At 44.7% G+C, this 14,221-nt stretch overlaps 1 protein-coding gene across 1 annotated transcript in view; it reads right to left on the minus strand.

The window, feature by feature from the left end:
• Positions 1–14,221, minus strand: part of MYO5B (myosin VB) — a 145,677-nt gene that overhangs the window by 12,855 nt on the left and 118,601 nt on the right. The window contains exons 27-30 of the mRNA XM_062513989.1: positions 13,634–13,771; positions 12,013–12,075; positions 6,078–6,329; positions 5,200–5,297 (exon numbers count right to left, since the gene is read on the minus strand). Of these exons, the coding sequence (XP_062369973.1) occupies positions 5,200–5,297; positions 6,078–6,329; positions 12,013–12,075; positions 13,634–13,771 (551 nt within the window). The remainder of the gene's footprint in view (positions 1–5,199; positions 5,298–6,077; positions 6,330–12,012; positions 12,076–13,633; positions 13,772–14,221) is intronic.

Raw genomic sequence — 14,221 nt, forward strand, 5'->3', positions numbered from 1 at the left:
AACACACAAACATTCATGAGCAAATTTTCACATGAGGAAAGCAGTGAGAAATGTGGTGCTGCAGCTTTGAAAGGGCTCTGGAGGTGCCTCACCACCACAGACAGCTCGTGCCTCCCTCCCATGCCAGCACTCGAGCACAGCACTTCTCAAAATTAGCAAACACTTCAGGCACTGACACTTGCAAAGTTCATCTGTTAGAGCCACGTGTACGAACTTAAATTATAACCTTGTTGCTATCACATACACAGGTTTCCAATAGGGTCTGCAGGCTGACAGATAAAGGGAGGTTTTTTGTTGTCATTTGCATGAATTTGTTAGTAAAGTTTTTTTTGGTTTTTTTTTTTTTTTTTTTTTTTTGTTCATATAATCTTAGTAGGACATGTCCTCAGGCACTGAAAACCAAAGGAAAAAGCAGGAAGGATCCCCACTATTTATTGCATCTCAGAAACCTGTGAAATCTCACAAGATGAGCAGTATTTTTAACAGATAGCCTCCTTGGAAAAATAGCTTTCATTCCTTTTTGAGTCATAGGCATTGACACAAATGAGGACAGCAGCTCAAGAAAGTGCCATTATAAGATAAATATATTAAAATGCTGCTTTAAGGTAAACCTGCACTGGGAAACAAGCCCATCTCCATCAACAGAGCACTGAACACAGAAATCCCTGTGTTCCCCCTTCTCCCAGAAGTTAATGTTGACCAAGACATTAAAAAGTGTCCTTTCAACATAACTAGAGTTACTGGCATCTGAAACACAATTTCCTAAAATGCTGGGTAAACTGTAAGCTCAAATAAGGCTGGAGTTGAAGGGAGCTGAAGGGGCTGGTTCACAAAGCCATGTTTCTTCTTTATCCTGTTCTTGGAGGTACAGGTCTGGGGAGAGGCTGGGACCTGCAGTCAGCAAACTGTTCTCATCAAAAGCAAAAAATTCCTGCCCAAACACCTCCCTGCCCTGTGAAAGTAGCTTAAAGGAGGTACCCAGAGATGTTAATTTCAGCATCTTCAGTAAATTATCCTCTCTTCACAAAGAAGGGGCATTCCAATTTCAGAAAGAGATATCCTTTTTTGTTTTAATTAAAAGGAAAAACAATGTGCATCACAGACTAGATCCATGGCAGAGTGGGAAGATACGCACTAGAGAGTGGGAAGCAGAGATATGATACAATCTCCACATGATGGTCTCTCCCAGATGCAAAAACATCCCTCATGGGAAGCCAGCATCACCTCAGCACAGCAGCTGCAGGTGGGACTTGCCCAAGAGGAAAAGAAAAAGAATTAATGTACTTAACAGAAATCACTTAGAAGCTATCACAGAAGCTAATTTCAAAGACACAGCCTGATTTACTTTGAGCTGCCAGGTTACTACCTCTTAATACCATCATCTGGTCTCTCACTGGCTCTGCATTTCCACCAAGATCAAACAGGTTTGAAAGAATGATCCCAAGGACTGAAACAGGGAACAAAAACCTACTTAGCTTTAGATACAGTTTTCAAAGCATAAAATGAGGTAGGAACTAACTTGATGGTCTTCCCCTTAGTATCTAAAATTCAGCAGAATTTCTTTTTTTTTTACAAAAAAAGAAATAAGAAATTAAAATGCTGAGATTAACACATTTATTTAGAAAGGCTGCTTTCAGTTCAAACTTGCCCTTGACCTTATCAAAGGACTTTCCTCCAAAAGCTTTGTGGAGAGAGAATTGCTACATGGGGCAGAGTTAGCAGCACCTGGCAAGAGTTCTTCCTGGTTTCTTCCTGCTGTATTTAGAAGTTCTGCATTTCATAGACATAGACAGTGTAAAAGGTTGATCTCCCATCAAAATGAAGCCATGCCCTGTCCTCAGGCAAAATAGCTAAGACATGATGACATGGAGCTATGAGCAACTCCTAGGTGGAACAAGGTTTTACCACATCCATCAGCCTGGGCTAGTGAAGAACCTCCACCTGGTCAAAAAGCACCTCAGACTGGGGGGCAAAGAGTAGCTGACACCCTTGGAGGACTGGGCCATCCAGAGGGACCTGCACAAGCCCAAGCACTGGCCCAAGGGAACCTCATGAGGTTTAACAAAGCCAAGTGCTGGAGCTGCAGCTGTGTCAGGGCAGCCCCCGGGATCAATCCAGACTGGGAATGAGCAGGGGGAGCAGCCCTGGGAGAAGGAGCTGGGGGTGCTGTGGGTGAGAGCTGGACCTGCCCCAGCCTGAACCCCCCTGCCCTGGGCTGATCCCCCAGGTGGGCAGCAGGGCAGGGGGGATTCTGTCCCTCTGCCCCTGGGCTCAGGTGAGACCCCACCTGCAGAGCTGCCTCCAGCCCTGGGCTCCAACAGCACAAGGACGTGGAGCTGCTGGAGCCAGTCCAGAGGAGGGCACGGAGATGCTCCAGGGCTGGAGCCCCTCTGCTCTGGAGCCAGCCTGGCAGAGCTGGGGGTGCTCAGCTGCACAAGAGAAGGCTCCAGGGAGAGCTCAGAGCCCCTGGCAGGGCCTGAAGGGGCTCCAGGAGAGCTGGACAGGGACTGGGGACAAGGCATGCAGGGACAGGACACGGGCAATGGCTTCCACTGGCAGAGGGCAGGGATGGATGGGATATTGGGAATTGGGAATTGCTGGCTGGGAGGGTGGGCAGGCCCTGGCACAGGGTGCCCAGAGCAGCTGGGGCTGTCCCTGGATCCCTGGCAGTGTCCAAGGACAGGCTGGATGGGGCATGGAACAGCTTGGGATAGTGGAATTTGTCCCTGTACATGGCAGGGGGAGAAACAAGATGATCTTTAAGGTTCCTTCCAACTCAAACCATTATATGAAAGAGAAATGGGAGTGCTTCTTGCAGAGAAGGTGAGAGGAGTGGCTCTTGCTTATGAATCCCACTTCAGAACTGTAACCCCACATGGAAAGTCACCCATTAAAATATTTATTGATCAAGATTAGAAAGAATTAGATTTCTGTTTCTCAAGCTGACACCATTTGGTATAGAACTGTTTAAGTAAAAATGCCACTTTGGGCTGGGGGAGGGAATGTTAATGTATGTCCACAAACAATAATCCAGGCTCCCCAAGCATTTGTCTTCATCCATTTTACTGGCATCAACACCAGCCTACAGCTTATAAACCAACCCAATAAACAGCCAACTGCACAGGGAAACTTGTAATGGGGAGGTTGGTGGTGCTTGATGAGCCACTGGATAAATTACCACAGAAAATCAGGGTGAGAGCATACAGAGCTACTGCAGCTGTATGTCAAGAGCCAAGCTCCTGCACAAGAGAGGCAGATGAGAGAATAATGAACTGACCCTGGAGACTGCAGATTTCCCCTCCCAAAACTCAAGAGGCCAAAAACCGCTGAGGCCAGATCACATGAACTTCTTAGAATTGCAGCTCATCCGTGCAATTACAAGGAAAGAGATTTGTACTCCTGTGGAAAATTAGATACTAGAAACTTATAGGCCCTGGAGGGATTTAAAAATCCATGTGGATGTGGCACTTGATTTAGTGCTGGCCTTGGCAGTGCTGGAGGAAGAGCTGTATCTCAAGACATCTTTTTGAACCTAAATGATTCTACGATTGAATTATTTCACAGAATTAAAGTGTGGAAACCAGAATGTGTGGAGGAGGACCGGAGCCTCCTGGCAGGCTACAGAAGGCAATATGCACTAGTATGGCCAGATACCAATTAATACTGGGGACCAGTGACACTCCCAGGTCAGACACATGTCCTGTGAAAGCAGCAACCCTTATTTTGACTCCTTCACCAGCTTCTGAACACAAACTAACCTTCCCTACACATGCACACTAGAAAATTTAGGGAGTAAATAAAGCTGTGCCCAACAACGGAATTTCAAATTTCATGCGAGCAACCACAGCCCCTGGAGAATATTGGAAAGACGGGAAAATAAGGAAAGAAGAGAAAATTCATAGAATTCATTACATGACCAAAACCCACTCCTTATTGCAGGAAGCACACTGAGCCCCATTGATTTACAAGAATGCGATGTGAAAATTAATCTCAACCCCTCTACTGCAGGAGGGGCAGAAATTTCATCAGCAAGTTCACTTCAGGAAAGCAAATACTCAACAGCAAATTGAAAAAAAGACTAGTCCTTATCTAGCCAGACATGTGGCCCAGGTGAGAAACCAATGTCACAAGAGTCCTAGACCCCAACAATCCCCACTGCTCCAGGCCTCCAGACAGGGTGAAAGCTGGCAGAACATCCTGGGCAGAGCCTCAGTCCAGCCATCAGGGTTTTGAGTTCCACTTAAATGGGCCTTTCCTCATATTCATACAGGTGTGAATAAAATCCTCATTAAGTCAGGTCCCAGCCTGGAATGTTAACAATCTTCTGCAACCACTCTACAAAGTAGCAACCCATATTGTGTTATTAAAAGCCATTAATCCACAATGGCTGGGTCTTCTTCCTTGCTGAATAGAAATTATTTAGGGGAAAAAAGCTTCAAACATCTGTATTTGTCAAGAAAAATAAAAAAAGGTAAAACCCTCAATTTCCTTGAAGTAAAATAAAAAATTTACTTTTCATATTATCTTGCTGTTTAATCCAGGTAATTTTTTCTTCTTGCATGATACTGCTTTATTATTTGCTATCCTCCTGGGCAGCTGCAAGGACTGATTTAATGCTTGGCAGTATCGGCCCATTGCTGCTGTCAGGACAGACACATGTTCAAAGTATCAATCCTCATTGAGATAAACCTGCAATACGAGAGTTGTTCCTGGCACTCAGTTTGGGTGCAAGAGAATCAATAATGCGAGTGTTTCCAGGGAATACAGCATGTTTGTTAGCTCAGTTAAACCACAACAGGCTTTTGCCTCTGGGAAAACCAGAAGGGAACTGTGGCATCTTCCCAGCACAGTATGAGATACCTGAAATAAATATAAATACAACCCCAAACCTTAGTCTTGCTGCTATTTACATACTGGAAGCAAAGTCAAAACCCAGTTTTTCTCACTTCCATGTTTTCTTTTCTACCTGCTCAATATCTGACTGGAACTAGATGATCTTTGAGGTCTCTTTTGACACAAACCATTCCAGGATTCTACAATTCCGTAAGACGTGTGTCTTTGACTTCACCTTTATGACCTGCCCCTGAGTCCATAACACAACCCAGAGGCTGGTAGCTGTCTGAAACACATTGGCTGTGGTGTGGATCCATCTCTGACACAGAACCTCCCCGGTGCTGGAGAGGTCTGTGCCACACTTACCGGTTGGTCTCACACATGCCCTGGTAGGCTTCGATCGCGTCCTCCTGGTCAATGTGCCGGTCACTGTTGGGCCAGCTGGCACTGGGGGAGATGCTCTCCTAAAATCAACATGGGAAAAACAGCAATGTGACATCCTGCTTCAAAACTCTGCCTGGCTCTAAAAGCTTCTGACACCAAACAACTCCCAACTATTCCATTAAAAGCATCATTGGGGCATCCACCGCACTGCTGAATCCATGCACACGCAGCTGGAGAGATAAGAGATGGAAGAAAGATGCAGCGATAAGAGATGGAAGAAGGATGCAGTGAACTTGGGAAGAGGAATAACAGGGTGCTCGGCTTGGTCTGAAATACAAAACAGACCAAAACGTTGAGGAATGGTAAGACAGCAAATCGGTAAAGACTGAGTTTCTGGAAAACATGCCCTTCCATTGGAATGTGCTCTTAATACAAATCCCGTAACAGCTGTTTGAGAGACAGGCTTCCTTCTCGCCTGCATGTCAGAAGAAACACAGCCCAAGGTGAGCAGTATCTGGTCTAGAAATTCTTTTCCCTCACCCCATTTCCTTGCAGAAAAAGATTATTGCTGCAAAACATTGCCAGGAACATGCTGAACCACACACATTGGTGCAGAGGTGGTGTGGACTGGTTTACCCTCATCAGTTATAGGGGTAAGCACCCTATGGCAGTACCATGGCACAGACAGTCCTGGGCTGTCTGACATGCCAGGCTCTACATCTCATCCCCAGGTAGGACCTCCTGTACTCCTGCACAACCCTCCACAACCTCCCTGTACCATTCTGCCCATTAGAGCAGAAATGACATTGCTCAGGCAGCCAGTGAATCTCCACCAAGAGAAGGGAAAAAAGGAAAATTACCCTCTCCTTTACCATGTTTTTCCCCGTCTCTTTTTGCTGGGCTGCCTTCATGATCTGCGACCTGAGGATGAGCACCTCCTCCTTGCGCACCTCCAGCTCCTCGTTGGCCGATTTCAGCTGGTTCAGAAGGAGGTTGTAGCTGTCCTGCACATCGTTGGAGGAGCTGTTCTGCGTGGCATGGTCTGCAATGGCCTTCCTCAGCTCATTGAGCTCATTTTTCAGCTTCTTGTTCTCTGACTCCAGCTCTTGCCTCTGGAAAACATCAGGCCATTAAGCAGTTTAGATAAACTGCCCTGTGGTGCCTCATCCCATTCTGAGATGCCTCTAGGGTGACTCAATTATCAATGATTATAGATCAATGCAAGCCAGGATCTGGGTTTTGCTGCCAGCCCAGCCATCTGTGGTTCAGGGAAGGTTTTTGCTTTAGTCAGCAGCCTGTTGCTACTTAATAACAGCACTACAGGGTGACCCAGGGTATTTTTTTATTTGTTGGCACTGTTTCTAAACACAAAAGCAGGCTGTAAAGAAGCTAAGCATGCTCTTTTCTCCTCCACCTCTTTTCCTTCTGAATCAATAAACCACACAACCCCCACAACGTTCAGCTCACCTTTCATATTCATTAGGTAAGATGAAAGATGCTGATTTGCACAAACCATCATCATGGCAGGCATCCCTTTGGTGAGCCACAGGTTTGTGAATTCTCTCTTCCCATACACTTTTGAATTCCCCCACCCCAGTGCTATGTTTATAGCTGGAGGATTTCCTAACCCTGATGTCTCCTCAAACTGGCATTTGACAGGCAGGGCCAACACTGTGCTAGTTTGGTGCCAACTGATTCTCTTGAATAACATCTTTGCTGACACAACTGAAGGGCTTATTCACTTTTGCATGGCGGCAGAAGAAGACAGAAGAACAGAACTCGGGCAGCTAAGACAGCCTTTATTTTAGTCTGTCACCACAAAGCTTTGTTTGCAGGTGGAAGCACAACATTTCTCAGCTCTTTGCCACCAGCCAAAACCCACCTGGAGAATCCCTGCTGAGTCAAGATCAGCTTTGCTCCTGCACATGGGGCAGTCACAGAGTCATGGAATAGTTCGGATTGGAAGGGACCTTAAAGCTCATCCAATGCCACCCTCTGTCATGGGCAGGGACACCTTCCACTGCCCCAGGCTGCTCCAAGTCCCAGTGTCCAACCTGGCCTTGGTCACTTCCAGGGATGCAGGGGCAGCTTTTCTGGGAAACCTGTACCAGAGCCTCACCCCCCTCAAAGACAAGAACTTCTTCCCAATATCCCATCTAAACCTACCTGCTGTGCTTCTGGAGACTGGGTAGGAGCCAGACTCCTGGGGTCCTGTTCACAACAACCCACCCTCCCTTTGCACTGATCCTCCACCTCTGGCTGCTGCAAGGTGACACCCAGGACTGCTCCCTCCCATCCCCACACTCCCAGACTTCTCAGGCAATGCCAAACCCCCAACAGGACCCTTGTCCAACATGGTACAAACCAACACCCCTGCACATGAGCTGACAGAGTCTGCTGTTTGATGTGGTGTCAGCTCTTTCCTAGGGACCAACCCCCATCCATGTGGATTTTCCAGTGTTTACAATAGCACAAGATCATTCCCCACTGTCACCCACATGCCACATCTCCCTGCTGCTTACCAAAACTTTCCACAGCTTTTTTTCACAACCCCTCTTATCTCTGGGATGTCTGCTTCATTATCAGCTTGGGCTGAGTCAACCTAATGAATCCAAAAATGGCTGGGGGGGATGGGGGCAATTTATACAATTTACACAGTGTATAGCTAGCACAGCTGTGTAAACCCCATTTCCATAGGAAACAGGTGTTGCAATTATAAATCCTTGCAAATTATAAATAGCATGGCGTATCACAGCAGAGGTGTGAACAGAATAGCTGATCTGGCATCTGGGCAGCATGCTCCTAGCTGAACAAACAAACATTAGTAATTGGGCACATTCAGGTACTTTATACCATCTGTCATGAAAAAACCCAAAAGGATAAGAAATTCCTTAGATCCATCAATTCCTCCACATTAACCACAGCAGAGGGAGTATGTGAGACATGGGCTTTTCTGTAATTGGTGTTTAAAGCAGGAGTTGGAAGTTTGTGCACGGTGGGAATTGATATCAGACTGGGTTTAACTCTTCCTGCTACGTGGAGAAGCAACACGCCTCACTGTTCGTGAAAGCAATTACTTGCTTTTCTACTAAACTTACTCTTCTGTGTTTCTTTTTCATTTGCTGCTTTCCTTTTTCTTAACCTTCCTACTCCTCCCCTTTGTATCCCTTTCTCCCACTCTTTTTTATAATGGGTCTGCCACACTGCTAACTCCAAGGACTGGTTATTTCAAGCTCTGCTCTGGTTAGAAACAAAGCCAGGAAGACCAGGAAAGAAATCAATAACCAATAACCCTGCTCCAAGAGCCCCTACCATACACTCCTTTCAAAGTTTGCATTTAAATTTATTCCCTACTCCATTCTTTGTGGATTTCATGGAGTAGTGTTAAAACACCTCCTGTCCCCAGCTCATACACCCTTTCTGCATCAGCATTTGCCATGGAAGACCAGAAGCTAAAATAAAATGCTACAGATGTGGAAAGAATTTCTACTGGCAAAGTGAAAAATGTTCATTCTTCATCACAGTCCAGTCACGATGATTTATTTGACAAATACCTGACAAATAAATTCGACCAAAAAATTTTACAGTCAGGATGCACTGAACTTGAACTCACACTTGCCCCAACAGACACAGTGTTAAAGAGCTCTGACAGGGGTAGCAGAGCACTAATGTTGATGGAAATAGCTCCACTCTTTAGCAAAGAGCTTACAGAGAAGTCCTGGGGCAAGTGTAAACCTGCCTAAGTCAGAGGTTAGCACTGCCATGCCAGGATTTTGCCTCCTTCTTCTTCTGCAGGAAAAGAAAATTAAATCCTCCATGCAGCTCTTTTTATGATGAGCTGTCAAGTCTAAGGGATGAAACAAACATCCCAGACATGCAACGAGTGAGAAACTGCATCATGCCCCTGCTTGGAATCTTAGAATGTGTGAGTTGGGAAGGACCTTCAAAGGCCATCTAGTCCAGCTTCCACTAGAACAGGTTGTTCAGAAACAGAGTCAGAGCAAGGGCTCCTTGGTGCTTTCATTCCCATTGCCACTTTCCCAGCACGAAAAAACAAGGAAAACACATTTTTCACTGAGAGACACATCTTCCTGTTTTGCATTCCTGGATAAAGATTAACCAAATATCTGGTTGGGTGTGTTTTGGGACAGCATCTCCAGAGAAATATATTTATCCATTATGAAGGACAGGTAACTTCTGCCTGTGAATTTATCAGTGTTAGCTCAAGTTTCAGACATTTCTTTTCAGCCTTACAAAACTAAGAACCAGATGAGTCTCTCAAATGGAGCACTGTGCCTCACTCACTTCCCTCCATCAGAATCTTCATCAAGAACAGGCTCCCCACCAGATGCTAATTCCAAAGCAAATCTCTGCCATCATGGGTGCTGTGAGAGTAATAATTATACTAATAATTACACCAAGACATCGAGCTGGAGGACAGCAGATGCCTATGAAGTATCAGACCATGTGCTGGTTGCAGAAACCAAACCTACACAGCCATCTAGTAACACCCACACCTTGTATTGTCCTGCTTGAGGGGCTGTGAATGCCAAAAATGTCATAAAATAATGGAATCTTACAACAGCAGAAACAGTATGAGTTGAAAGGGACCTTAAAGCTCATCTTGTCCAAACTGAAAGAGAGGTTTACATCAAAAAACAGGAAAAAAATTCCTGGCTGTGAGGGTGGGCAGGCCCTGGCACAGGGTGCCCAGAGCAGCTGTGGCTGTCCCTGGATCCCTGGGAGAGTCCAAGGCCAGGTGGGAACAGCCTGGTCCAGTGGAAGGTGTCCCTGTCCATGGCTAACTAACTGGGACCTCATTCAAGAGCATCCACGGAAAGACTGTCCTCTGTGTGAACTTTTTAGGCACCTCAGACTATTTACATGAGATAAAGTCTTTTTAAATTGGCAAAAATGAAAAATAAACATACTCACCAAAAAAAAAAAAAAACTCTTAAAGGAGCCAGAGGTAGTACAAGTATTTGAAATAAATTAGCAGGAGAAATAGAAGAGAGGAATAGCTTTGTCACAGCCATGGAAGCAGCTGTCAAGGGGGAAGGAGGGAAAACAAGCCCTGAAAATCAGCAGTAAGTCACTCTTGCATTGCAGACAGAGAGCTCAGGCTGTGACCTATGTTCAGATGTGGGGAGAACAGCAGGGAGGTGTATTTATCTCTCTTTTTCAGTGGTCCTTCTCAGGTAAACACTCCTACAGAGAATGTGAAATCCCTGCAGGTTCATTTTCCACCCATTTTAGACTAAAGTTTAAAGAACCCCGCATTTTTAGCAAAACATGCCACCTGTTCTTATGAAATGGTATTAACATTAAATGGTATTTTAAAGTTTGTTAGCCATGTAGAACTATGAATGCTAGTATGTTAGTATGCAGAACGTAAGAAAATCCAAAATTAGTATTTCCACTCTGAACTTCCAGGGTTAAACCTTGAAGAAAACACAGTTTGTGAACTCACACCAAAGGCAGAACTCCAGAAGCCATTTAAGGAGCTGGTGGTTCTCATCTGCTTGGTTTTCCCCTTACAAACTGCAATTCCACTTTGCTTTACGAGGTCAAGAAACTTAAACCTTCCACAAGTATGTTTAACCAACTGGAAGGCACTTGGGCAGTGACCTTGCCATGCTTCTTCTCATGCTATGCAGAGGTACTAAGGAAATTCAGGGGGGGGTTTCCTTCCATCAAATAGCACATATAGCCACAGTTACACCAATATCCTAGGAAAATAAAACTCAGTTGATTTAGTGTCATAAAAATCTACTGCTAGAGATAAGAGCTTAGTGAGGGTTGGACATCCTTTCGATCTCTTAATTTTTGCATCCTTCTGAAGAGATGATGCAGAAGCAAGAAATGGTATTACTACTGACAGATGGTTTAGCATCATGTTATTCTGGAAAACATATGCTCCTCTGGACTTCTCAGTTGCACTGCAATATTTGTTAAGTGGATAGGGAGAAAAGGAAAATGGGAAAGGTAAGTCTGCACTGAAAAAAAAAAAAAAAGACAGTATAAAAAATTTTCCCTCAGTAACCCTACCCTAGGAACTGATTTTCTGAGGAAAAGCAGGACATAAGAATTGGTCTAAAACAGCCAAGGCCAGAAGTGTTTGAATACAGTTAGAGCAAGAGGATAGAATCCAACGAAGCTGCAGTAGGAAACCAGGAGGCTTCAGCTGCTCTGGTTGTCATGGGGAGAAAGTGTTGAGGACAGAAACTGTCAGCATTTAGAGCTTGGGGGCAAGATGAATTCTAGAGTAGGGCAACAGCTGAGAAAAACAGCTGGCTGACTGTGGTCACTTCTGCTGGGAGATGGAGGCCATTACTGCAAATCACACTACAAATTTATCTGGGTTTGACCTGAGTGGAAGGTAGGAAGAGGGGTAGGAAGCAGAGGGAAAGCCTGGAACAAGAAACAGCTGAAGGAATTTATACCTACTGCAAAGTCAACTGCTGAGAGCTGCAATGCCCCACCAAAGAGAGACAAACAAAGTCCAAGAGGGAATACGTGCTGTGGAAAAAGCCCCCTGGACCATGAGGGGGTTTGTTACCTCCAGGGATGACTGAGAGACAGGCAGATCAGCAGAGAACAGATGTTGCCTCAGAGGGAAACATCGGTGAGCCCATCCCAGTCCCAGGAGCTAATGCTGAGCTACAGCTTTCCAACTGCGCTCTCTAACAGAGCTGACTACAGCAGGTTTTGGATTATTATCACATTCACACCATTTGTCTAGGCTGCTGGAGCCATGCAATAGGTTACAGTACTAAGTAGAAGCCTCTCACTCACCTTCAGGCTGTTGTATGCAAAATCTTCATGTTCCGAAGCCACTTCAGTCTTTGTTTCAATTATCTGTGCAGATTAAAGAGGTAAATTTGTATTTAGGAGCAGGCAGAGGAACTGGCACACAGCACAGGGTAGCTGGGCACATCTTCATCAGCATTCAGCCCTGCTAGCCAGCTCAACCATAATAATGTCATTAATTGCCATCAGAGAGCATCCCAGCAACAGCAGTGGGGCAGAGGACACTCCAGGAGAAATGGGTTTAATCTCCCATTAATATCTTGAAAACTGAGCCTCGCTGCAGCTTTCAAACAATGACAGTCATTAAGGGAAAAGTCTTCAACACAGCAGCAGTGGGAAAACAATTTTTAAATCCTCCTGCCACAGGATTGAGAGGTTGGGGAAGTCTCCTATTTCATGTGTTTCCTGCAAATTGCTAGGTGTGATTAATAAGGATATCTAGTGAAGCAAGTAAATAATTACTGTTGATGATCTTGTTGAGTCTCTTACTAAATTTGTTCTAAGGTATACTGATCTCACACTGGAGAGTAATTACAAAAGTAATTCCCAAACAAAGCAACAGAAGCCCCAGAAATTTCAAATATGTACCCAAGAGGGATGGCATTTGCTCAACAATTTGTAAAACAGCATCTTCAGTGCTTCAGGACAACAAGCACACAGCAGCACTGCTGTTTCATAGCACACTCTGGCCTCTGACAAGCCACAGAGCCTTGGCTACAGATGGCAGGGAAAGCACATATAAGAGATCTGCTTTTAAAAACCCTACCCCAGAAATCAGCTCAACAGAACCTAGAGAGCTCTATTTTCAGACCTAGAGACTCCTGTCCCCTGAGTTACCACTGGGCTGTCAGTAGCCTTAACTTTTTAAATATACACGTTTTTAATTTGCTTTCAAGCAAGTAATTCAAACTTTATGAAGTTTGTTTTTGGTTTTGGTTTTTTTTTCCGCAAGAAAGGAAGAATATGGCAAAATAATATTCCTACCTTGCAAGAGAAATGAAGAACCTGTACTTCTAACAGCTATCCTGATCTTTGTGATTTACTACACTACTTTTAACCTGTATTTCTCTCTATGATCATTACTCAAGAAAAAAACCTAACCAAAACACACAGATGATAATAAAACCAAACTGAGGACACCAGCCTGACTGACATGTGTGTGGAATTGCTTTTCAGCTCTTTTTATGCCACACACTGCTGGATGAGGGGAAGCCAAGACAGCAAATAAATGCCTGAATAATAGAAATCATTCAAAAGGGAGGGTTGTGAAACATGCAGGGTGCCACGTGTGAGACACAGGGCCAGTGCTGGTGGAATAACATGTGCCAAAATCGATTTCACATTTCATTACTTTCAAAAAGCTTAAGATACTGCCCTAAATATGTTATAACTGGTTTGTTTAAACAAATAAATAAAGCAGTTCTCCTGTCCAGTTGTCTTTAGCCGACAACAAAAAGTTTATCTCCATTTTCCAGATGGATTTGTAGCCTCTCATGCTGAACTTGTCACTCTCAAAGCTAAATTCCTACATCATGTGGTCTCAGGCAATCAAGGAAAGCCAGTTACAAACATGAAATATTAGGATCCATGAAAAGACGACTCTTGCCTGGGATTTCTTGCTCTCTTGCTCCTTTTTCTCCAGCTGGGCTTGCAGCTTCTTCCTCTCCAGCTCAAGCTCCCTCACTCGCTTCTGTAGCTTTAGGAAGAGAGTCATGTCCATGGCTGCTTTCTCCATCCCAATCTCCTGGAGAACAACAGGAGGGAGGGAAGAAAAGAGAAGGCCTCAGTGTCAAGTTTTATAACCATACACAGTGCCAGATGACCCTGATTGTACATCAGCCACAGCCAGGAACAGGAGAATCCTTACATGTACATCCTAACACATGTAATTCCAAAGAGCAAATCCACATTTTAAACACTTATCTTAAATGTCAGCAAAATACCTGACTTGTTTTGACGTACCACTGAATGCTTAACAGCGCAAACGATAAGTAGGTGGTAGGGGCTAAGAACATCAAAAATGCCCTACTGGGTCCCTTTCAGTCAAGTATTTACTTGGGGGGTTTTTAACTGCCTGTACCTGGAATATTTTATATCAAAGCCTGGTCAATGCTGATTATTTTGACTTCAGAAAATGCTTTCAGAGCAGTTCAGAAATACTAAAGCAATATAACACAGCAGCCAGCAGAGGGAA

This window comes from Cinclus cinclus, chromosome Z (genome assembly GCF_963662255.1).
Source record: "Cinclus cinclus chromosome Z, bCinCin1.1, whole genome shotgun sequence".
Classification (NCBI taxonomy): Eukaryota; Metazoa; Chordata; class Aves; order Passeriformes; family Cinclidae; genus Cinclus; species Cinclus cinclus.